At 39.2% G+C, this 26,411-nt stretch overlaps 1 protein-coding gene across 1 annotated transcript; it reads left to right on the top strand.

Annotated features, from left to right (window-relative positions):
- Positions 1–838: 838 nt before the first annotated feature.
- Positions 839–22,981, top strand: LOC149816920 (fatty acyl-CoA reductase 3-like). Its single transcript, XM_089986983.1, has 12 exons — positions 839–977; positions 1,152–1,221; positions 15,762–15,874; positions 16,005–16,108; positions 16,738–16,940; positions 17,646–17,746; positions 20,169–20,361; positions 20,762–20,923; positions 21,429–21,510; positions 22,077–22,346; positions 22,545–22,672; positions 22,828–22,981. Exons 1-12 carry the CDS (start codon positions 839–841, stop codon positions 22,979–22,981), a joined length of 1,719 nt encoding a protein of 572 aa, XP_089843109.1.
- The last annotated feature ends 3,430 nt before the right edge of the window (positions 22,982–26,411 follow it).

The raw sequence follows: 26,411 nt of genomic DNA, 5'->3' as shown, positions 1-26,411 counted from the left end.
ATACCTAAAAAAATTTAGTGACAGCTATGCTAACACCGAAAATGAACGTAAAGCATTAACAATGATACTAGCATAGGGATGATGCAGATTCAGTCTGCGATGCAACCAATCAAAATGTATATAGAAACATGATCAACAATTGAAGCAATCAGTTATGCTAAATGACAGACAAGCATGTCACCAATGGAAATCAATGTTAATCAATCACTTTGTTCTGCCTTCATAGAATACGTTCCAATACAAATCTGGGTTAGACGGGCTGACACTAAATAGAACAATAGCATATAGGGAATCGGGTTTCAACATGATTCAATAATAAACCAAATTCAAAATAGATTACAAAGATTTGACTTGTCACAACAAGAGAACATCAAACGGACTTAGGGGAGTTCTGTTTGACATCTAAGGATCGAATATGTGAAATCTTGTTTTACTATTGCATAACACAATCCACTCATTGACCTTATCCTAGGCACGGTTCCAACAACAGAGTTCAAACTATATATATAGTTTGTTTGTTTGTTTTTACTGTTATGGAAATTTTAAACAGGAAAAACAAAATTGTTGACTTTAAAATACTCTTAATGATTTTAATGAGGACAGAAAATTTTGAACAGCACTATTTTTTGCTCCTTGACTCTCAAGGAAATCACAACAAACACCAAACACACAACTTAAAGTTATGATTCCAACAAATCGACAGACACACTAAACACACATATCACGGTTTATGATTGAACTGAACCCCTCGGGTTGCACCTCCTTCGAATATTTTGTTCCTGAACCAATCTGGAGTTGCAGCGTCTGGTACAGTCAGCACAATGCACACAACACAATAATGGTCAGCAGCTCCAAGGTCTCCAATGCACGCAGCAACAGGTCAGTGTCTTCACACGGTTCAACAGTTGTTCAACCCACAAGATTCCATGACAATGGAAGTCGTCCTCTCACAAGCTCACAGGAATCAGAACCCACAGGTTCAAAATCTCTCTCAAACTCACGTTCACTCACAATATTCAAACCCTCCAAAAAGTCACAGTTTTCACTCCATGCTTTCCACTCTATTTTCTTCCTTCCATTCTTTTTCAGATTTTTTTTTCAAGTTGGTCAAAAGCTGTTTTTGATTTTTGCTGGAATGGTTTTAAATATAGGATATGAGCTAACTTGGTCTCCATTGGCCATGTGGGTGGCTACCTCCTTGGAGGCCAATGAGAAGCCAAGGTTTGAATCTCTTGTCCTATTCTCCTCTTGGTTGGCCAATGGGGAGTCATCCAAAAGAGGAAGATGGACCAAGGTGGGTGGCACCCCTTTCCAGCCCAATGAGGCTTGAGGAGTGGTGGCTAGCCCATGGTTGGCCACACAAGACCACCTCCCTTAAGGACTAAACAAATTGAGTCACTTGTCATGTGGAGCTCTATCAAGAAAATGGATTCGAATTTAGATCTTAAAAAATAAAAATTTACCTATGGACCCACTGCACCTACTAGTACCACAAAACGGATCCTATCGGGTACTAGAACTATTCAAATTTTTAAAATCCAGCTCCTATAAAAAATAAATAAAATAAAATAAAAATAATATAACATTGTTTGAGGTTTCAAAATTTACAAATTGGAACCAAATACAAAAATAAATTTTCTGAGATATATGCAAAATTCTAAAAAAAAATTAGGTAAAATTACTAAAATACTCTTATATCCTAAATTGGCTCAAATGAATCTGAAACGGGTCTGGTAACTTTGGTATTGCATTTTGGATCAAAATTTTGGATTTGGATCTTACCCCCACAACTCACAAGTGGGGCATGAATCTCGATGCTCTTGCACTCTTAACTTTTCTCTGAGCCATCATAGTCGAGATCAATTTAACTTTCTCTATAGATTTATTCTAGGACAGGCTGATTTGGGTGGATAAATTAGATTTGCCTCTCGCGGCATGCCATATAAGCATAGTGCTTGTATAGTCAATTCATTCCCAAAATTATGTCATACCTGATCATCTCTAAAATGATCAGGTTGGCCGGTAGGTTTTGTCTTGATATCAATACCTTTATATCTGACAAATAACTACGAGCGATGGTCCTATCGCTCGAGGGTGTAAAAAATTCTAATAGATAACGTAAAATGATATAAGGCAAATCCAACAAGCTAGCAAAATAAGTAGCAATAAAAGAATATGTTGCTCCAGTATCAAACAACACTCTAACATTGTAGCCTAAGATAGGGACAATACCTTTAATAACATTTGTATCATGCTCAAGCTCGACTGCACTAATAGCATAAATGTGACCCATAGTCTTTCTGATGCAGTGCATCCTAAAGATCCGAGCTTTGAAGATGAATTTGATCCAAATCCAATTCCTAAGATCCACTCCAGGATGCAATCCAAGGCAGATCCAATCGTGCAGGACTATTTGGGTCCAATTGGATCTCTGCCAACCTAGACCCATTTTAATTATCATGTTTCAATTTATGAGATATTTTGCATCTTTCTCAGAGATTTTATTTTTATTATTTCGATTCTATTTTGGCATGTGAGGAATTGCATTAAACATGTTTTTTTATTTTTTATTTTATTTTTATTTTTATTTTTATTTTTTTTAGGAGTCAAATTTTACGAATCTTGATAGTTCTGGTACCCTGTAGGATCTTTTTGTGGTACTAGAGGGTGTATGGAGTCCAAGGGTAGTTTTTATTTTTTTCGCAAATTCGCTTCTCTTTTGTGTTGGTGCAGGATCCAGTTCGCAGCTTATTTGGATCTGGATCATGATTCGTCTCCAAAGGGGGGGGATCCTAGGTGGCGCCACCTTATTGTGGTCCATCTTGGACCTCATTCAAATTATGTTTGACCAGTCTAAAATCAAATTGGGTTGTTGGAGTGAGTTAATAGCTCTTGGCAAAAATGAGGCCTTACATGCTCGTTTTTGGCGCAAGGCTTGGGAAGGCTCAAAGTCTCTTTATTGTGGCTCTTTTCAAGCAAAGGAAGCTTTGATTAGGGAGGTCAACCAGAGGGAAGGGGGCTGCTTCTTTTTTTGAAAATTTTTTGAATTTGGTTCTTTTGTGTGGAAGAAACTCTTGTGTGAAAGTGGTGTTTGCTTGGAGAATAAAGTGAAATCGTGTTTCTTTGTGTGTAGAAGTGGAACTCGTGTGTGGTTCCATTCGTGGTGGTTGTCCTATGCTCGTGTGTGGAGGCTGAGAGTTCACCTTCTGTTTTTGTGTTTCCTCGTGGCGTCGGTTGCTTCCCAACGACGGCCATTGTTGATTTTAGTCCGGATATCATCATTGGTTCTTCATTCTAGACTTTTGTTTCTTTATTCGTATTTGTTTGCAATTGCTCATGATTAGTTGTTGTTAAACTGTTTTGATTCATTAAGGAGTGGCAAATACATGTTTAGGAGGGTTTATGTTAAGAATTGACTCATTTGATCTAATTTTATTCAGGACTATTGTTGGGTGTGTATGAACTCGGATCCCCTTAAAAATACCAAATTCCTATAACAGAGACGTCTCTGATAAAACATATGTGTCAGACTCATTTCTAAACGGATTTTTGTGTTCTTTAGTTTTCTGAAAATCTGAGATGATTGTATACAACTTTGTAGTTGAGACCTTTTTGAGATTCATCCGTTTAGACCTTTGAAATTGTCTGTCAAGGCGTGAGACTAATAGAAGTCCATTATTTTATTTTTGTTACAGAACGTTGGAAATAGTGTTTGGTATTTTGCCGTTATCTGAAAATTCCCTACATGAAATTCAGAATTTTTTGACTCTATAAAAAGCTAAGATTGAAACCTACAACTTTTATGTTTAAAGATTTTATTGACTCATTGTCGTTGTACTCTAAAAATATCAATTTCTACTGTTATCCAATATTTGAATTGTTATTCCTGCAATAATATTTCTATATCATTCCGGATATTCAAAACTTCATAGAGGGTTGTAGAAATTTTAGAAAAATGAAGATCTTTAGTTTTCTGGAAAGATTTTATTGACTCATTGTCGTTGTACTCTCATTTTTGGTGCAAGGCTTGGGAAGGCTCAAAGTCTCTTTATTGTGGTTCTTTCCAAGCAAAGGAGGCTTTAATTAGGGAGGTCGACCAGGGGGAAGGGGGCTGCTTCCTTCTTTGAAAAAAAATTGAATTTGGTTCTTGGTTGGCTGGTTCTCTTGTGTGGAAGAAACTCTTGTGTGAAAGTGGTATTTGCTTGGAGAAGAAAGTTAAATCGTGTTTCTTTGTGGGTAGAACTGGAACTCGTGTGCGGTTCCATTCGTGGTGGTTGTCCTATGCTCGTGTGTGGAGGCTGAGAGTTCACCTTTTGTTCGTGTGTTTCCTTGTGGCGTCGGTTGCTTCCCAACGACGGCCATTGTTGATTTCAGTCTGGATATCATCATTGGTTCTTCATTCTAGACTTTTGTTTCTTTATTCGTATTTGTTTGCAATTGCTCATGATTAATTGTTGTTAAACTATTTTGATTCATTAAGGAGTGACAAATACATGTTTAGGAGGGTTTATGTTAAGAATTGACTCATTTGATCTAATTTTATTCAGGACTATTGTTGGGTGTGTATGAACTCGGATCCCCTTAAAAATACCAAATTCCTGTTACGAGATAACAAAGACGTCTCTGATAAAACATATGTGTCAGACTCATTTCTGAACGGATTTTTGTGTTCTTTAGCTTCCTAGAAATCTGAGATGATTGTCTACAACTTTATAGTTGAGACCTATTTGAGATTCGTTCGTTTGAATCTCTGAAATTGTCGATCAATGCATCAGACAGACAGAAGTCCATTATTTTATTTTTGTTACGGAACGTTGGAAATAGTGTTTGGTATTTTGCTGTTATGTGAAGATTTCCTACATGAAATTTAGAATTTTTCAACTCTGTAAAAAGCTAAGATAGAAACCTACAATTTTCATGTTTGAATATTTTATTGACTCATTGTTGTTGTGCTCTGAAAATATCAATTTCTGCTATTATCCAATATTTGAATTGTTATTCCTGCAATAATATTTCTATATCATTCCGGATATTCAAAAATTTGTAGAAGGTTGTAGAAATATCATAAAACTATGATCTTTAATATTCTGGAAAGATCTGGATCTGGTCTTCATTTCGTCAGTTGTGAGTTTTCTTAACTCTAATGTTTGAAGGATCAAAAATCCCTATAAACAGTCGATCCTTGAAATTCGATAATCTGTGTTGGACTTGTTTAGCAGTCTCGGTTTTGAGTCCGTGGAACATACATTCCTATTCTGAATCTGATGTTTTTGGATTTGTTGGAAAGATCTACGAATCGCGCACAACTTTCATTTGGATCGCCTCTGTCGAAACAGAGCACACAAATCTCAAAAAACTATTTTTCAGAGTTCTGTTCAGACTCTGCAATGTATAAGCTTCCGCGTGCATTGGATCCTGGATTGTGGATCAGTGTGTACCGAGTTCACACCGTGCCATTGCATCATTTTGGTATTAGGGCGAGGGTTGCCAGATTTCTTAATCCAACACTATTTTTGGTGTTGTGTGAAGTCAAAAAAAAAATTTTGGATCCATGTGCAATGTCAAGGAGAACAGTCTATAGGAGTCATAGCGAGTATAACCCTAAAAATAAAATCTACAACCTTAGGTATAGAACTCAAAATCTGTGGCGTAAAATCGAAGATCTAAGTCGTAGGATGAAAGATTTTACCAGGGAGCGGGAGAGAGCATTCAAGCAAAGTTAGTGTGGTTCATAAGGAACGCGTAAGACATATTATTATGACTCTGATGAAGAATTTGAGTCATAACGGGATAAGAAAGCTCAAAATCTGCAAAGTCAACTTGGCGCTAAGCAAATGCGAATTGCAAGGATAAAATTGAAGCTTTATGAACTGGAATTAAGGGAAGAGCTTCATCATATATCAGATTTGCTTCAATCCTTGAGAGCGTATAGGTGGTCCGACTCCGTTTGTGGGTCTGACCCAGATCAATACCCATATGCAGGTAGAAAGAAGGATCCACCTAGGAGATCTAGTCGAGAGTCTAATGCTCCAAATCTGAAGGTTCATTATGTAAATTTTTTGCAGAGGGAATTGAGGCAGAGCTCTCGTACGCCCGTCTCATCCTTTAGTCCCCGACCCAACCCTGACCCAACCCCACATCCTTTAAATCTGATAATTCTAGGGTTAGGTTTGAGGAAATCTCGTGTGTGAGTTGCGAGGATGAAGAAAATTATGTTTCTTTTGACTTAGGATCTCAACAATTCAAAGAAGTATAATGAAAAATGAAGATTGTGATAGCAAAAAAAAGTATCAGTGCGAAGAAATTAATCGCACTCTTGTTATTTTCACAAAGGATCCTCCTGAGGAGCCTTTTCATGAAATAATTAGTGGACCGATTTTCGATGAGGAAATCGAGAAGGAACCCTCACCTGAATTTGAGGATGTTCCTATGAGTGCATTCATTACTGAACCAGTCTTTGAAAAGATGTGTGAAGAGATGTCTCACATCTCATCATTTTGGGAAATAGCACATCTAGAAGACCCATCCTATGTCAAACTCGATGATCCGGTCGTCGAGAAATTTTATGAGCCCATAGAAGGTACAATTTTACCTTAAAATGCATTTGACATGATTGTCAACATTGAACCGTCAAGTCTCATTAGTACAATCATTTTCGAGGATGATGTCAAAATTGAAAAATTCAATCCGAGTATTAGAAATTCTAATGAAATGCATGTCAATGAGCACTTAGATATTGAATATTCTCTTAGTGCACTATTAGAAAATTTTGCGCCTCATGTAAACCCTAAATGTGATTCGGGTAAAGCTAAAATGACGATCATAAATACCCCAAATTTATTTTAGAAATATCAGGATTTAGTCGATAATGTTGATTTTGTATCCTTCATAAATCCTCCTAGTAAGTTTGAATTGTTGCTCAATTGTCTTGATTGTGACTTACCTTATAATTGCCAAAATTTTAGTTAAATTTTGAAATAATGGAAAGCATGATAAATAAGCAAATTTTATTTGTGGTTGACCCAAATTTTGGTATTATTTGCATAGCGTTAATGCAAGGCAAGGTCATTAAATATAATGTCTTATATGCTTTTGAGATTCAATTTCATTGTTCTGCTTTGTATTTGTCTGAATTGCATTTTATAGAGCATATTGCATTGCATTGCATCAAATATTTTTGTTATTCCAATATTGAATCTCTTGCCATGTTTACTTCTCTTCTATTTGCCTTGAACAGTGTCTACGCTAATTACATTTTCAACTTGTGTAGGGATTATGGAGTGATGCTTGAGCAGATACAGGCTCCAAGGACGATGCCTTTCGACCCAGAGGAGAATAATGCAGAGCATCCTGAAGATTTGACCTTTAAAGATGAATTGAATCCAAATCCAATTCTTAAGATCCACTCCAGGATACAATTCAAGGCAAATCCAATCGTGCAGGACTATTTGGGTCCAATTGGATCTCTGTCAACCCAGACCCATTTTGATTATCATGTTTCAATTTTTGAGATATTTTGCATCTTTTCAGAGATTGTATTTTTATTATTTTGATTCTATTTTGACATGTGAGGAATCACATTAACCATGTTTTTTTTGTTTTTTTTGTTTTATTTTTATTTTTATTTTTATTTTTTTAGGAGTCAAATTTTACGAATCTGGATAGTTCTGGTACCATGTAGGATCTTTTTGTGGTACTAGAGGGTGTATGGAGTCCAAGGGTAGTTTTTTTTTTTCGCAAATTCGCTTCTTTTTTGTGTTGGTGCAGGATCCAGTTCGCAACTTATTTGGATCTAGATCATGATCCGTCTCCAAAGGGGGGGGGAGTCCTAGGTGGCGCCACCTTATTGTGGTCCATCTTGGACCTCATTCAAATTATGTTTGACCAGTCTAAAATCAAATTGGGTTGTTGGAGTGAGTTAATAGCTCTTGGCAAAAATGCGGCCTTACATGCTCGTTTTTGGCGCAAGGCTTGGGAAGGCCCAAAGTCTCTTTCTTGTGGCTCTTTCCAAGCAAAGGAGGCTTTAATTAGGGAGGTCGACCAGGGGGAAGGGGGATGCTTCCTTCTTTGAAAATTTTTTGAATTTGGTTCTTGGCTGGCTGGTTCTCTTGTGTGGAAGAAACTCTTGTGTGAAAGTGGTGTTTGCTTGAAGAATAAAGTGAAATCGTGTTTCTTTGTGTGTAGAAGCGGAACTCGTGTGTGGTTCCTTTCGTGGTGGTTGTCCTATGCTCATGTGTAGAAGCTGAGAGTTCACCTTCTGTTTGTGTGTTTTCTCGTGGCGTCGGTTGCTTTCCAACGACGGCCATTGTTGATTTCAGTCTGGATATCATCATTGGTTCTTCATTCTAGACTTTTGTTTCTTTATTCGTATTTGTTTGCGATTGCGCATGATTAACTGTTGTTAAACTGTTTTGATTCATTGAGTGACAAATACATGTTTAGGAGGGTTTATGTTAAGAATTGACTCATTTGATCTAATTTTATTCAGCACTATTGTTGGGTGTGTATGAACTCGGATCCCCTTAAAAATACCAAATTCCTGTTACGAGATAACAGAGACGTCTCTGATAAAATATATGTGTCAGACTCATTTCTAAACGGATTTTTGTGTTCTTTAGCTTTTTGAAAATTTGAGACGATTGTCTACAACTTTGTAGTTAAGAACTTTTTGAGATTCATCCGTTTAGACCTTTGAAATTGTCTGTCAAGGCGTCAGACTGACAGAAGTCCATTATTTTATTTCTTTTACAGAACGTTGGAAATAGTGTTTGGTATTTTTCCGTTATCTGAAGATTCCCTGCATGAAATTTAGAATTTTTTGACTCTATGAAAATCTAAGATCGAAACCTACAACTTTCATGTTTGAAAATTTTATTGACTCATTGTCCTTGTACTCTAAAAATATCAATTTCTACTGTTATCCAATATTTGAATTGTTATTCCTACAATAATATTTCTATATCATTCCGGATATTCAAAAATTCGTAGAGGGTTGTAGAAATTTTAGAAAATGAAGATCTTTAATTTTCTAAAAAGATTTGGATCTGATCTTCATTTCGTCAGTTGTGAGTTTTCTCAAACTCCAATGTTTGAAGGATCAAAAATCCCTATGAACAGTCTGTTCCTGAAATTTGATAATCTGTGTTGGACTTGTTTAGCAGTCTCGATGTTGAGTCTGTGGGATGGACGTTCTTGTTTCGAATCTAGTGTTTCTAGATTCATTGGAAAGCTATGCAAATCACGCACAACTTTCATTTGGACCGCCTCTGTCAAAACAGAGTGCACAAATCTCGAAAATCTGTTTTCCAGAGTTCTGTTTGGACTCTGTAACGTATAAGCTTCCGTGTGCATTAGATCTATTTGGATCCTTAATCGTGGATTGGTGTGTATCGAGTCCACACCATACCATTGCATCACTTTCTCTATCCCTGAGGTTGACATTGTTGTTGTTGTTGAGGTTGCACCCGAGTTGTACGCTTCTTCCCGTTATTCTTCCTCTGAGGGCACTCCCTAATGAAGTGACATATCTCACTGCACTACAAGCAAGCTCCTGTGTCCCACAGACATAGCTTTCCTTCATGAGCTCGGTGGCACTTCGAGCACCAAGTATCCTTCTGCTACTAGTGGCATAAATTTCTTTCCATTGGATCTCTTTTTGCTACCATTCTTCTGGTCGCTAGACTGTTGATATCCCGACTTCTTCCATGAAGTCCTTTGACTCTCTGACCAGTCATCCTCTAGTAGGGTAGCCACCTCAATGACTTGATCCAAGGCCCTCGGTCCATGTGTTTAAACCTTCATGCGCATAGTTGACTTCAAATCATGGGCGAACTTCATGGCCCATTTTTGGTTCATCTTGTAAAGGTTGGCACAATATCGCTCCAAGATGTGATAGTCAGTAATGCACTCTGCCAGGATACCCTTCTGTTGTAGGTCTAAGAATGTCATCATCTCCTCAGTACTTAAGAAAATATGCAGCATTGAACAGTTATAGAAATTGTGCTGAAATCAATGGCATGTTTTGGAACCTTATAGCATGGGTGGTCTCCCACCATTTCTTTGCCTAATCCTTCAGACGGTACATCTCATAATCAACCTTTGACCTTGCGAACTTAATTTTTTGTGACCTCTAGATATGCCTTCCTTGTGAAGGTAGGTGGCACCATCTCCATAAGCTTTTTTTAGGATATGCTGCCCCCTATGGCATGCCTATCTTGGGTGACCTGCTGTAAGTTCACCCTCATGGCTTGCATTTGCGACCGCCTATTATTTAACAACCCCTGCAAGGTTGTCCAGCGTCTTCATGATGCTATTGCACATGTTCTAACACACCATCTATTTAAGAAAATACAAATCATAATGAGTCCCTAGGCATGTTCTAGGTTCTCCCATACCAACCCGTCATGTATTGCTCCTAACATATGACTAGGTTTTTTATTATACACAAGGTTTTCTCAAATGATAATTTAAACAAGGCATATACACTAGCATAACCAAGCTGGGACCTACTTACTGTGATGCTAGATCGCTGGGTATGCCAAAATTATCATACTCTTTCCCTTAGGCTCAATTAGCTTTGATACCAAAGTTGTACCACCCTAAATTTTTATCGAAAATTTTTAAGATTTTTTTTTAAGCTTTAACTTTTTTTTTTAAATCATAGCAAAAGTAATAGCCAAACCATAAATAAACCCAATTCAACTTGGGCGGGTTACAATTAAACCATAAACATACACACGATTAAAATAAGAAACTTAATCTCATCAATTCACTTAAATGAAAAGTAGTCAATCGTTTAATAACATAGAGTTTTAACATAATCTAAATCTCTCAAATATTTAAGATCCAAAACATGAGCTAAATATTCGGAAAGAGAGCTATGATGTCCATCTCGGCAGTACTCCAAGCATGTCGCATCACTCAGCCTACTCATTACCCGAAAATTGTTAAAAGTAGGGGGTCAACCCAAGCCTCAGTAGGGAACATTCTATCATATAAACAAGAAAATAAATTCCAAGTACACAAAACATAAAATTGATATATCAAACAAGACATATATCATAGATTTATATTATATTCAAATGCAAAAAAGCATACAGGTAAATATACAAACACTAAACTTACTCTTTTATATGGTACAAGCTTCCAAACTCATCAATAATCAAGATCATACCCAACTACATAATACATATATTCATATCATCACGAAACATGTGAACCTCATTTTCTAATGTATTATTTTTCTTTTCTCGCTCTGTAAGGGTACACTTTCAGGTACTCTAACTTCGATCCAACCAATCAGATAGAGTGTTCATTATGCCATGTGTTTTATTATTTTCATGGACTCAAAAGGATTTGCAAACACCTACTAAATCGGTCCACAACCGAAGGACATTTCAGCGGTTTAAAGAATCGATTCCTACTTCGCAGAGTCATGAAGCTAATTCATGTAATAAACATATCACGACACAATAAATTGAATTTCATGCATGCTTAAGCATTAAAAATGACTTCTACGCATCAAGTAGAACACATGCATGTTTCATAACCAATCAAGTATGATTCTAAGACTAAAAACAAGTTATGGCATGCATATAGATCATGATTCTTGAAAACGTTTTTGCCTAAGTCTCAAAACCATAGGAAAACATGTTTTCCATATGTAAGCATGAGATTTAATAGAAAAACAAGTTTCAGATCTATTAAAACCACACACATAACATGTATAATCATTACATACACATACAATACCTGATTTGTATCTTTTCCCCCATTAACTATTTGTTTCAAAATCGATTTTTAGTTAAAACCCAAAATCTATGTGTGTGTGTGTGTGTGTGTGTGTGTGTGTGTGTGTGTGTGTGTGTGTGTGTGTGTGTGTGTGTGAAAACCTCCACCATATGAGGTATATTTTTTTTAAACCTCTCTTATGTCTGTTCTATGGCTGATCCACCCATGTATCACTATAGAACTTTCTCTTGTATACTCTATGCACCCCAAATACTGATACAAGCTTATACGATAGAGGTACCTACGTCATAAATTCTCCCGAATATTTGCAAGCCTTCTTCTCCTACCGTAACACCTTGGAGCAACTTCAATGGCTATTGAAAATCTTATGCTAGGCATGAAAAGGATTGAGAGAGTGCTAGGCATGAAAGAGGAGAGAGACATGAGGTTTTGAGAGAACTAATGAGAGAGAGGGGTGAGATAATACAAAGAGCGAGAGAGTGGTTGTCATGTGAGGCTCCCTTCCATGTGGGCCTCACACAAAAATTGGAAAGAAAGAGGGTGCCACCCTCTTCCCTTTTGAGTGCTCCCTCTCACCTACAAGGTATTTTGACCTTGTGTCTCTCTTTCTTTCTTACCTTACCTTATTTTTTTCTTGCTTTCTTTTTTTTTATTTTGATTTCAATATCATGCCATAAAGAAAAGGAGGGAGAGGGTTGATTCTCCCTTCTTAGGTAAGTGCGTCCCGCTAGAGGGTGAGGCACAGTGCCTACCTTATTTTATTATTTGATTTTAAAATATTGGTTAAAATCCTAATCAAGTTTCCTATTCGATACTAGATCCAAATTGAATTCGCATCTATTTGGATCAACCATGATTCATATCCAAAACCAAGGTAGATTTTAGATCTATTTGAGATCTAAATCCAAACACTAGATCCAAATTAATTCAATTGGATCCAAAACCAAATTGAACTAAATTATCATTTATCTTCGAATTTAATTTCTCTTGGAATTCAATAATTAAGTTAAATTCATTCAAATTTATCTTACCGGTTTTCTTTCGCTTCAAATTCCATTTAATAAGAAATAAAAATCTGAAATTGAGCAAAATTTTACCTTTATTGATTTTAAAGAAATCTAAAAAATTTACAGATATTACACCAAGCATCGGTTGTGAGAAGATCAGAGACGCTTCATCGTTTAAAAACCATTGATGGCAAGTTTTTCTGGTAAGGTTGAATGCCCAACTGTGTCATGTATTAAGAGTCTGTGTGCTCATTCGCGGGCCCAACCGTGTCATGTATGTAGGGTTTGAATGCTCGAACCTTTGTGCTTGTATCCTAGCCTAGTGCTAGTCGAACCCCACCATAGAGGCCTCATGATTTTCAAGGTTTGTGCTTGAGGCGTTCCTTACGTGGGAAACCTCCTCCTACGCACCCGGTGTGTTACGATTGCTTGCATGGGCAAGCTAGAGCCTACGCTGAGTAGCCATTCGGTGTGATGAGTCGTTCCACAGCCATGTGCTCTCAAGAGCGCACCACTATCCCCTTGTATGCGCTTCCCGATCCGGCACCGGCTGCGCTCACGCACCAAACTTGTGTGTCATGCTTGGCTCTTACAGCTAGCGCTTACCAATATGATCAAGATGACATCCTAGCGAGACCCTCACCCAGCCAGATCTCAAATGACTCAGCCTACTAAGTTCGCACCAAGTCCAAACACACTTAAGACACCTGACCAAGCACAAGGCCTACTGGATTGAGCTCACAGAATTAATCCCAAAGTATGGGTGTACTTCAAATGCTTTTATTCAGACTCGAAGGCCCCCCCGCCAACTTGACCCAACTCAGCGAAACCCTTGAATATCTGAACAGGTATCGACAGGACCCTCTTGGGCACCTCAACACTTGAACCGGGTCAAGATGTGTTTTCTGGGAAATTATAATAATAAAGAGAAGAAATGGAGTCCGAGAGAGTTGGTGTAAGTAGGATGACAGTGGTTTCAACGATTTCTTGGACTTCTTGTGTGTTGATGAGTTGAACTCCAACCAAACAGCTCACCATCCTCAACCATGTTGGTCACCGCCCTAAATTAATTTCTATCCACCATTAAAACATAACAATAAAGTCTAACCACCGTCCCCAACATTTCATGTCCAGTCTACTAACAGACATTGACCAAAACGCCCTTACCTATCCACGCACGGTGGCATTTTGTCAGCAAAATAGGATTAGACTTTTGTAAGATCAGCATCCATATCCGAGTTCGGTTCCCTATGTCACCCCCCATCTTCTTACCCCTCTTAAATCTTATGATTTCGATTGTTTTGATCAAATCTGACCTTATAGATAGATTAAGCATGGTTGATTTACTAAGAATCCAACCTTAGATCGTATTTTTTGACAAAAAAAAGATTTTTTAAATCACAAAATTTTGTGTTTGTCAACGGTTGATTTTTGAATCACCAAAAAAATCCTGTACACGTCTTATTTTGGAGATTTAAATGTGGATCTTCACTAAGCTAATGATATAGATTACACGTGTTGGGTCTGATTTAATCAAAACAACTTGAATCAATGAAATCCCAAGAAGGGGGTATGAAGATAGGGATGCCATAGGGCATGAGTGGAACCCATTTCTCCATATCCATTTAGACTTGCATGTTAATGTGAATTGTTGTATCTATAGCATGACTAGCCACTACCACTTGATCACACAAATTACTCACTTTTGTTCCAAGAAAAAGAATGTGAAACATGTCCAACCTTGGCCTCATATCATGTTTGTTTACTGTACCTGGTCCACAACTCAACAATCACAAATCAAACCCGCTTGGCCAACTTCCAAGTTTCAAAACCGAAGTTTAAGGGCCTGTTTGACAGGCCAGACAAGTCCCACCTATGGGACAAAGAGGCCCCAGTACATGGTGGAAAACCCTGGGAACACTGAAAAAATGGCATCCTGCGTGACACATTATAACGAGTCAGTTGCACCCTCGGGGTGCGACTGGCAAGTTCTTGACAAACGCTGCCCATGCTGTCCAGGCGGTGTTTGTCCAGCCAATCAAACACAACCTAAGGGGTTTTATATGAATCAAGATCCAGAGCCGATATCCACGAGTCAAGACACATCTCAGTATGATTCTACAAACCCCATTTCTTATATCAAATGAACGTGCATACCCAGCCACCCCATGTTTGGATCCCGGCTTAGGGATGCCGAACAGATCGGGTTTGGTCTCGATATCGAACCAAGCAATTACCGTTTAGTTGGATACAATAAAGGTCAATATCCATTATGTAAGCAGGGCAGATTCAATTTTACAGTTTTGCATCTGAACCAAAATCCGATTAAAAATCTGAATCCAATGCATGTAAAGAATTTTTAGTTGGTATAGAACTCGATGACTCAGTGACCGAATCGGGCCTACTGAGCAGGTCAGGGTCTAGCTCTATCGGGTTTAAGATAGGGATGGGTACAATTATTCGTTTTCTTCCTCCGAAAAAAAAAAGAAAAAAAAATAGGGATGGGTTGGTACTATTAAAAACGCCTAAGGTGGCTGCATATGCACATGTCCACTTTTTCTTAGGTAGGACACGTTCGTCCTCAAACGTTGGATCCGTGTGATTGCGGGTGTTCTGTCACTGAGTCCTACAGTACCACAAATGTAAGAGGACAAGCACATGGATCCATGCATGATTGGGGGTGTACGCAAGCCACCGGTCTCTCTCTCTCTCTCTCTCTCTCTCTCTCTCAGAATTTTCTATTGCAGTGAACAACCATTCTCCAAAAAAAAGGAGGTGCGTCACGATGCCTACGTTTCGTGCACTTCACTGCTTCGCTGATAGTGCCATCTGTGTTATCCCATGCAGGCATAGCTGCATATAAAAGGACCCCATAGACCCTTTTAGCACATCAGGCCTCTTGGAGGGTGTTTTGTTTGTTTGTTTGTGGCACTGAAGCATAAACAAACAAAACAAGACACCCCCAACATTTTCTTCAACTCTTTTTTCGTCTTTTTCTTTCAGAGCTAAAGAGTCTGAGAGACTAGTTTCCATGGGGTCCTTGGAAGGAGGGATCGTTGAGTCTTTCAGGAACAAGAGTATTCTGATCACTGGCTCCACTGGGTTCCTTGCAAAGAGTATGGGATTGACGACTCTCTCTCTCTCTCTCTCTCTCTCTCTCTCTCTCTCTCTCTCTCTCTCTCTCTCTCTCTCTCTGATGAACTAAAATTCGGGATTGAAATGTTTTGATGGTGGTGTCGGGTGCAGTATTCGTGGAGAAGATTTTGAGAGTCCAGCCCTACGTCAAGCGTTTGTTTCTCATTGTGCGGGCCCCGGATATCAAGTTAGCTAGGCAAAGGATCCACGACGAGGTCTCTCTCTCTCTCTCTCTCTCCTTTGATTGTATGCCTGTCATCCACAGGCGAAGGCAGATCAGGTCATATCGTTCATATTCCCATTGTACGTCTCACTTAATCGAGATATGGGTGGCTCTACCTCAGCTTCCCAAGTGGAAAATGAGATGAGGATTTTGAATATGACGGACTGTGACCTCAAGCTGTTCCTGCTACGTGCCATGCATGCACTCTGTGTGTATGTGTGTGTGTCCCGCTTTCTTTTGCCGCATGACTTCAGTTAGCCTAAAGTGTGCTCGCATTTTTAACAGCACTCTTTTTGGTTAGTACAGAACAAGCCAATGCTTGATAAATGAACTAAAGAATCTCGATTACGCTCGAGTTTATCTCACGAATTGGACTAGTGGGCTTATGCTTGTTTGATATAATAAGCACACCGGCATCACTGCTCAAGGGTTGCTTTTGAGAAGCCATCTTTGGCTTCACCGTCTGTTTATTACAGGGGCTGGGTCCATCCATCACCATAAAAATAACGAACCCCGTTGTCAGTAGGTTATACATTTTGTCGTGTTAAGTAGGTCACCGTATCACCAACCATTCAGAATGGTCCACCACCAGCATTGACGTTTCTGACGCGTGTCGTACAGGTGATGAAGAAGGACCTGTTCAGGGTCTTGAAGGAGAAACACGGGAATGGGTTCGAGTCGTTCTTCTGGGGCAAGGTGTGTCCTGTGGTGGGTGACATTGCCAAAGATGAGCTGGGGATGATCGACGCTCATCTCGGGGAAGAGATCTCGGAGGAGGTGGACATCATAGTCAATGTCGCTGCCACTACCAGCTTTGACGAGAGGTACACTTCCACACTACTTCTACCCACGAACAAAGGAATCGAGCTCCGACCCGGATCAGACCCTGATCTGTCTCGAAATATCGGGTCTGGATGTTATGCACCAAAATCAAAATCTGGGTTTCTTATTTATCACTAATCATCAAAATCAAACTTGGATCCATCTATTAATCGGACCTTCAAGTCCGAACCTGAGTCTTAATCGGGTCTTCTTATTTATCACCAATCCTATAAGGTTTGCTACGGGTCGGGTCCGGATAAATCCGACCCATTGACACCCCTAGGTGTGGTACTGCTGCCTTAGCCTGGTCCTCTGCGATGCTGACCTGGACCCACTACCAGTACCTAGAGGTCCGATCTGGCTTTATAACATCCCCGGTCAGGCTCAGGTCCGACCGCTGTCACGCTACAATTGCACGTTTTCAGCGGATGATAAAGTACAGTAGAAGCTAGACCTGAGAGGGTAGCCTAGTTGGAACGGGCATCGACTGTTAGACGGGCAGTCGGGGCTCTCTCTCATCCCTCTGGGGTGGGGGTGGTTTTCCCTTTCCTATATGCAAAAAAAAAAAAAAAAATTGCTGCAGAAGCTCAGACCCTAATTGGATTTGAAACTTTACAACAAGATTCGATTCCAATCCAGATCCGTAACAGGACACGTTCCTTCTTCACAGGAAAAATGAGATAATTATTTTAAAAAATTGCCTGCAGGTATGACGTGGCGTTGGGGATCAACGCGTTGGGTGCCAAGCACGTGCTGGACTTTGCACACACGTGTGAAAAACTGGAGATGCTCCTGCACGTTTCGACGGGTAAGCACCACAAAACCTCTTTTGACCCTTTTGAATCGTCCATATTTGAAAATCAACAGCCATGAGAAATTATGAAGGTGGTTGTGGATGAGAGGGTTGTGTATGTTCGCCCCCGATGATTCACTTAATCCCACGTCTGTGTTCGGGGCTTTGAATGAGCACCACGTATACAAGCACATGGGGCTCGTATTCCCGTGTATGTTGACATATCTTTGCATCGGACTCTGGTGTTGTTGCAAAGACTTAAGTACCCTTTATTGCTATTCTTCTCATAAAGTGATGGTTTGAGAAAATGACAAAAATGCTTTTCATTCAAAAAAGAAAAAACAAATAGTTCAAAAAAAGGACAAACATGTCCTCCATCCAGAAAGTCGAGGATGATGTTGACTCTTCAAAGTCTTCTTCTTTTTCTGTTCAAAAAAAGAACAAACATGTTTTCTTCTTCTTTCTCCGTAAAACACTGTAAAACCCTTTCTCTCTCTAGAGAAGAAATCAAGGGAAACAAAGAGTTCTTCCTGAAGAAGGCCATGAACATCAACCCTCTCACTCTCTCTCCCTTCTCTCTCTACTTCTGTGCACATCCAACAGACGATCCTACATTGCTGCATCGTCATCTTCTTCTTGTTCCTTCTTCGTAAAACACTGTAAAACCCTCTCTCTATGTAGAGAAGAAATCAAGAGAGGTAAAGGGTTCCTCCTGGAGAAGGCCATGAACACCAACCCTCTCACTCTCTCTCCCTTCTCTCTCTACTTGTGTGCCTGATTTAGAGTTTTTGCCCTTACAGGAGGGGGGTCTGGGGGCTCCCCCCCCCCCCCCCCGGCGCGGATCCCGCTGCGCGGTCAGCGGGCGGGGGTCCAGGGGGGCCGCCCCTGGCGGGGGGCTCAGGGGGCAGCGCCCTCCGGACCAAAATTTTTTTGGGCCTTCCAACAATGATTTGTAGTATTATCGGGCTTTCCTACAGCAATTTGTAACATTTGTAGTATTATCGGGTTTTCCTAATTTGCGGAAGACACTACAAATCGCTATAGCGATTTGCGGAAGACACTACAAATCGCGGATTTGGAATATGACCTCCGGTTAGGGAGATATGACTCTGACAAGTTGGTCCTAATTTGCGGAAGACACTACAAATCGCTATAGCGATTTGCGGAAGACACTACAAATCGCTATAGTGATTTGTGAATCGCTATAGCGATTTGCGGAAGACACTATAAATCGCTATAGCGTTTCGCGATTTACGAAAGACACTACAAATGCTACAAATCATTGTTGGAAGGCCCAAAAAAATTTTGGTTCGGAGGGCGCTGCCCCCCGAGCCCCCCGCCAGGGGCGGCCCCCCCTGGACCTCCGCCCGCTGACCGTGCAGCGGGATCCGCGCCGGGGGGAGCCCTCGGACCCCCCTCCTGTAAGGGAAAAAACTCTAAATCAGGCACACAAGTAGAGAGAGAAGGGAGAGAGAGTGAGAGGGTTGGTGTTCATGGCCTTCTCCAGGAAGAACCCTTTACCTCTCTTGATTTCTTCTCTACAGAGAGAGAGGGTTTTACAGTGTTTTACGAAGAAGGAAGAAGAAGAAGATGACGATGCAGCAATGTAGGATCGTCTGTTGGATGTGCACAGAAGTAGAGAGAGAAGGGAGAGAGAGTGAGAGGGTTGATGTTCATGGCCTTCTTCAGGAAGAACTCTTTGTTTCCCTTGATTTCTTCTTTAGAGAGAGAAAGGGTTTTACAGTGTTTTACGGAGAAAGAAGAAAAAAACATGTTTGTCCTTTTTTTGAACAGAAAAAGAAGAAGACTTTGAAGAGTCAACATCATCCTCGACTTTCTGGATGGAGGACATGTTTATCCTTTTTTTGAACTATTTGTTTTTTCTTTTTTGAATGAAAGGCATTTTTGTCATTTTCTCAAACCATCACTTTATGAGAAGAATAGCAATAAAGGGTACTTAAGTCTTTGCAACAACACCAGAGTCCGATGCAAAGATATGTCAACATACACGGGAATACGAGCCCCATGTGCTTGTATACGTGGTGCTCATTCAAAGCCCCGAACACAGACGTGGGATTCAGTGAATCATCGGGGGGGAACATATAACCTGCTTTGGTTGTGGATGGTTGGCCCGAACGAAACAATACCAACAGTGGTCAACCCATCAGGATCATGAGTTCATGAACTTGATCACGTTACCGGAGAGCGGATCCTGTCAAACGTACAACCATAAACCCCACCCCTCTGCGGGTCCCACTTGTACTGAGTTACAGAGGGCCGGGTGGGGTTAAACGCTGGGTGAGATTAGCAATCTCACCCAGTGTTTGACAGGATCCTCCGTCTCCCCAGCTCACTGGGGGGTACACCCAGTTTCGAAGTAGCTTGATTATTGTAGTTGTGGTGAAACGCTTGCTTTCTTCATGTTTTGTGGCTGAAGCATACGTTGCTGGCACCAAAACTGGGTTGATACCGGAGACAGCATACAAAATGGGAGAAACACTCTCAGAAAACTTAACTCTAGATATAGAAGCTGAGGAACAGCTGATGAAGAAGAGATTGGAGCAACTTAGGGCTGAGGGAGTTGCGAAAGAGACCGAAAAGTCTGCCATGAAAGAATTAGGCCTCCAGAGGTATGACACCACCACTTTTTCCTTGTTTTTTAACATATCATCATCTATGAAAAGTGTGTTTGCCAACACATGAAGCGGAACCACGATCATGAACTCCATCATTTCTAGTAGAAGTATGATGTTCGAGTTAATGAACATCGCTATGTTTTAATGATATACAAATATGCTTTGAGAATATCTTCAGTTTTCCAGGCACCAGGAAAAAAGGAAAGGTGCATGACATTGAGATGAAGTCCATAATGATCAAACCCATGATCATGCCTTGGCTTTCTATTTTGAGAGCTGAATCCAAGTTGTGGATGATTATGTGTCTTTCGATTAACAATGACAAAGTTGGGTAATTCAAATAGATGTAGTTACTGTTTTTTGTTTATGAATTTGCATACTAATTTGTCTACAGAGCTAAGTTGTTTGGCTGGCCTAACACGTACGTCTTCACAAAAGCCATGGGAGAAATGTTGATTGGAGAAGGCAGAGCGGATATACCCTTGGTGATCATACGCCCTACAGTAATCGAGAGCACATATTCTGACCCTTTCCCTGGTTGGATGGAAGGCACGAGGTATGCCTGGCTGCACATTCATTTCAACTGATCTAGCTTAAATAAGCCTTGAGTTTATTGAGAGACAATGACTAAGCATCAGTATCTTTCATGGCGATTGATACTTGACAGTGAGCATACAAATACTCTGCATTTCAGTCTCAGCTGTATGAGGAAATATAGGAGGGTTGTAGTTTCACCAACTTTTGAAACATATATATGGACACTCTCTCAATCTTGTCAACTTATGTACAGTAGTTGGTAGCATCCAACTGTGAGATCATGCTGTTGTAGTGTCCTATGGATGGTTGGTTGTAGCAAAACCAAAAATAGGGTGCACTACATCTTTTTTGTTTGGATGCTATCAGGTACAAGCCTGATAGGAGCTGATCCACTCCAACGGGTGCATGCAACCAATTCATGATAGTATGCCCAAGCTGGCCAAGTCCAAAGCAATTGTGAGCAGTGATTTATAAGGCTTACATTACGTTTATGTGCACTTAACATTCTTGTTTCTGTCGTACAGAACTGTGGATAGCTTGCTGGTTAGTTATTGCAAGGGGAAACTGACTTCCTTTTTAGCTAATGGGGAGCTTATCCTTGATGTGGTAAGTTTATGTCCCTCTTTCTTGTTTTGCAATTCTAACGAGAGAAGTATGTTACAGACGTTGCAAAGAATTCATAACCTTCTGGACTTCAGGAATTCTACAGGTTGCCAACTTTGGGATGCCACCTTAAATCCCGAATTTATGGGATTTTAGGACTCCAACAGCTTAGTCTAGACTTATTTGTTGATATTAAAAGAGTTAAAAAAAAAAACAAAAATGGTTGGAATTCTATCCATTGAGTATTTTTGGCATATGGATCAGATCCTTAATATGACTGGATCCTTGCTACGAAACATATTTCAATCCAGACTTTATTTTCAAAGGCAATCACCTATTCAGAGTTGAGACACAAGATAGGTCATTGTCATAATCTATCATAAGAATGTTAATATTTTTTTTTTGAAAGGAAATCTGGGGTTAGGCAGACCCCTACCAGTTATACAACTGTACCATTGGGTTTTGAACCTGCAACGTCCCAACACATGGTGACGTGCAATAGCTGCTCCTACCAGACAAGCGGAGCCCCCGTTGGTGTTAATTATTAATTACTAGTATATTTCGTGCAGATCCCAGGTGATATGGTTGTTAATGCCATGATTGTGAGCATGGCTATGCATTCTGGTCAGCGTAATTCACAGTTCATCTACCATATTGGATCATCTGTACAGAATCCTGTGAGCTATTCCAAGTTGGTAGATTGTGGTTACCGTTACTTCAAAGCAAACCCATGCTATGGGAAGGATGGGAAGCCCGTCATTGTCAGAGAGGTCTCCCTCTTCAGCAACATGGAAAGCTTCCGAAGATACATGACCCTCCATCATAAGTTGCCTCTAGGGGTATGTTTTATGTTTTCCGTTACTTTTTCTCTTTCAGTAGTCTTTCTTAAAAAAAAATGACATCCGAATTTCTGAAAAAAAAGGGACTACGTTTTTTTTTTCTCTTTTTACTTGCATGAACTACCAAATAGTCCAAATTATCATCGGAAAATTACCTGTTAATACATAATCGTCCCTTAAAAATGCGTTTTGTTTCAGGGACTGTACTTGGCAAACCAAGCATTCTGCAAAGTGTTTAACAGCACCTATAATACCATGAGAAGGAAATACAACTTTGTGATGTACTTAGCAGAGCTCTATGAGCCTTACGTTTTCTTTAGGGGAAGGTAATTATACAACTCTTTAGTTTTTTTTTTGTTGATTTGCTTAGCTAGACCTGTTTAGAATTTAAAGGTCTGCTTGGAATAGTTCCAGGATTGTAATATTATATCTCAGGGTTATATATAAATGCTAAGTTTAGAGCTTGGTTTGAAAAATACAGATTCGACGATGCAAACTCAGATAGGTTGAGATCCAGAATTGCGGTGGGTAGTGCCGAAGCCAAATTGTTCAATTTTGACCCTAAAACAATTAACTGGGAAGACTACATCATGAAGATCCATATTCCTGGGATTATTAAGTATGTTTTGAGGTAAAAGACGTCCAGATATAGCTGCTACTCTGCTCAATGATGTTGAGAAGCTTAATTTGCTGTCCACACCTGAAGGATTCTCATCTGGCCATTGAGAAATCTGTGAGGAGATCTGGAAATTCTTAAATATGTGAAGTTTTCCTATCTTTGCTCTCGAGCATGTGTTTGATCATTCTTTGTAAGTGTTGATAGTATGTTTTCCCTTTCATGAACCCATCTATGTCACGTTCAACAATTGCCATGTATGTTATGTTCATCTTGACGCTCGTTTAAGTTATAGTAGGGTGTCAACAATGTGAAGATTTGAACTTTTAATTTAATTTCCTCATTGTTTTATAAAAAAAAAAATCCCCCATTGTTACCCTCCTCAGGGAATATATGTGCAACATTCATCTCTCTCTCTCTCTCTCTCTCTCTCTCTCTCTCTCTCTCTCTCTCTCTCTCTCTCTGTGTGTGTGTGTGTGTGTGTGTGTGTGTGTGTGTGTGTGTTCGTGTGTGTATGTGTGTGTGGCGCACACCAGGCATTCCCCAAAACTATAAAAATTCATATTTCAACATTGCCAAGGCAATTTAAGCCACGTCTGCATTGCAACTCAATCTATGCCCATCCTTTCAGTTATTAGGTGGCCTAAATAGCATTTATGCTTAGAACAACCCTAGAGATGTAAATGCCTCGCAATATCTCAACTGCATGAAATTATTGACTCAACCACCCTACTTATGCATGTCAAAAGCCAACTTTATGCACTAGGTACAAGCAATGACATGCTAGCCGTGGCAAAATAGCAGAATATCAAACTTCAAAAGTATATTATGAACCAAGCAGAATTACAAATCAGATAGCTGTGCTTTTCAGTGAGGGGCCATGCCGGGCGATTGTTTCATGTTGGATGGTTGGTGAGCGGCAGGGCTAAGAAAAAATGGGAGTAGCAGCACTTTAGCGTGGCATGTTAATATATGGGATGTGCCTTTGTAACAGATTTGCACATTAGATTTTTTTTTTTTATAAGCACGATGGTCTTAGGCACACCCCTACCAGAATAAAAACAAAAGGACCGTTTACATCAAAATATCATCAAGCATAGGAGACCAATCGGGAGGCTTATCTTTTCAATACCAATTTTACCCAAACTCCAGGCACTGTAGTTAGAGAATCTTGGAGACCAGATACATCTTACCGATCTGAATTCAAGAAGCTTCTTCAGAAGAGCAGGTTGAATTTGAAATAAGTTACCTCGGTCTTCCAAGGCATTCTCTACTGTCTTAACAATATCTAACCTGGAGGATTCAATAATGAGCTGACAGTTGGAAGAGATATGATCTATAATATATGAGCAGAACCTCCATTATCGTCCAATAAGTTGGCCCGTTGTGGAGAAGCATCCGGCAATGTGGAACCATCCTAAGTGATCTCTTATGGCACGAAATGTACTATAAATAGATACTTTAGCCAACGAGAGGGTGGAGGATGCCGACGAGCAGCATAAGTCAGTAGCATTGAGTGTGGGAAGAACATGAGCTCGAACAGTAAGTGAGTCCATGAGCAGCATATTATCTCGTTTAACACATTAGAAAGTTGGCATCATTGAGAAATCAGTTTTTTTTCTTTTCAATTTATAACCCCAAAAAACAGCACCTGGCACAAAGACCTGGTGGTGGATCATCCTGCCATACCTACGGTGATCGTGCTGTGGCATATAACTCCAAGGCTAGGACCCCTGCCCCTGGAGCCTATGCTGGGCATTGGCTTGCACAAAGGGGTGACGCCCATAGGAATCAATTCTTGACTGCCGGTCTAGCAGCCAAGACCCCACCCCACTACGCGAACCCCCCTGTGGGCTACTGAGAAAACAGATTGATTTATTATTTTGTCACGGTTTACTTTACAACATATTTTTAATTAATAAAATTCATATATGGAATCCTGTCCAAAATTTTTGTGCCCAAGGTGGGTTAGTGTAGTGGGTTGGGGCCTTAGCTGCTAGACCGGCAGTCAAGGTTTGATTCCCATGGGCGTCATGTTCAGTTTAGAATTTGAATGATGGCTATTTGGATTTCAATTATGAGACCTTTATGGTCACATTAGATCTATTATCTGGATCGAACATCTCTCACTTGGCCATACGACACCAACAATATATTATGTCACAACTAGTGTATCATATATGGCATTTTTTGACAAAAACATGTATCAAATAAGCTGGCACAATTCTTTGGGTTATATCAATATCTATTTATGTTATTTTTCTCACATGTTATAGGTTATTTTTTATATAATCATATGAACTTTTTCATCATTCATTTTAAAGTATGAAGTTTTCACACATGCTATAAGTTATTTTCTACATAGTCATGTGAATATTTTCATCATTTATATTCAAGTATAAGGTTTTCGCACATGCTATGGGTTATTTTTCACATAACTATGTATTTTTCTTCATTTTCAAGTATTGGTTTTCACACATGCTATTGATTATTTTCCACATAGTTATGTGATCTTTTTATCATCATATAAACTATAATTTTTTTCATATATAATATAGATTTAACCATAAAATCATTCTTTTATGCACTCGGTTTATATAATTATATGGATTATAACCCTTAATGTGTCATATCATATTCAAACAAATACATTATGTTGGGTCTCACTTTCTTAATTAGTTATAGAGTTTTTATGACTCCATCATGACCATATCATAAGACATCGTCATATCCACATGCATACTAGTGGATTACTATGAATTTTATTAAATCATGGATTCATGATAAAATATGATTTGTCAAACATAACAAATACGCTTACTTTTCGAAACTTTTACCATAGTTAGTGCTTCTACTATCTATGTGTATCATCATTACATGCAATATGATTAAATTCTTACCAAGTTAACCTTCACTTGATCATTTTGGCTAGATATATATCTAAATTCAATAAATCATAAGTATTATTAAAAACATATTGTATACCATGCATAAGCTTTTAAAAATATAAAAATATTTCTTTATGCATTCATAAAACAAACCATAAAAAGCATGACTTATGATGATTATTTATTATCATATGCAAATAAAATATCAACATGCATGTGTAAAATTATAATTTAGCTCTCACTTTTATAAATACCACAAACTATAAGCAATGTGCATTAAGAAGTAAATCATAAGTCATCATATCTATATTCAACATGGATATACATTAGATTCATATTCAATAAGAGATCTCTCATTATCATTTGGATATGTCAAACATGATAATCCCATTCATTTTTCAAGGCTTTAATAATATCAAATATGGTAATAAGCACTCAAACAACAAACAAGTCAATATGTAAATTCAGATCCATTGACATATTCAAATAAAACAACTATATCCAAATTTGTTGGATTTATATGAGTCCATATTCAAAACCGAGTTGAAATGTTATCATCAA

This window comes from Nuphar pumila, chromosome 14, assembly GCF_984573655.1.
Source record: "Nuphar pumila chromosome 14, dmNupPumi1.hap1.1, whole genome shotgun sequence".
In the NCBI taxonomy this organism is placed as follows: domain Eukaryota; kingdom Viridiplantae; phylum Streptophyta; class Magnoliopsida; order Nymphaeales; family Nymphaeaceae; genus Nuphar; species Nuphar pumila.
Note: the sequence above shows the minus strand (reverse complement) of the source record. Positions and strands in the feature narration are given on the sequence as shown.

Coding starts and splice junctions, on each gene's coding strand:
- LOC149816920 (XM_089986983.1), top strand. CDS start 839: ATGGTCAGCAGCTCCAAGGTCTCCAATGCACGCAGCAACAGGTCAGTG. Junction 21,511..22,076: donor GGGAGCTTATCCTTGATGTG/GTAAGTTTATGT, acceptor TATTTCGTGCAG/ATCCCAGGTGATATGGTTGT. Junction 22,347..22,544: donor ATCATAAGTTGCCTCTAGGG/GTATGTTTTATG, acceptor GTTTTGTTTCAG/GGACTGTACTTGGCAAACCA.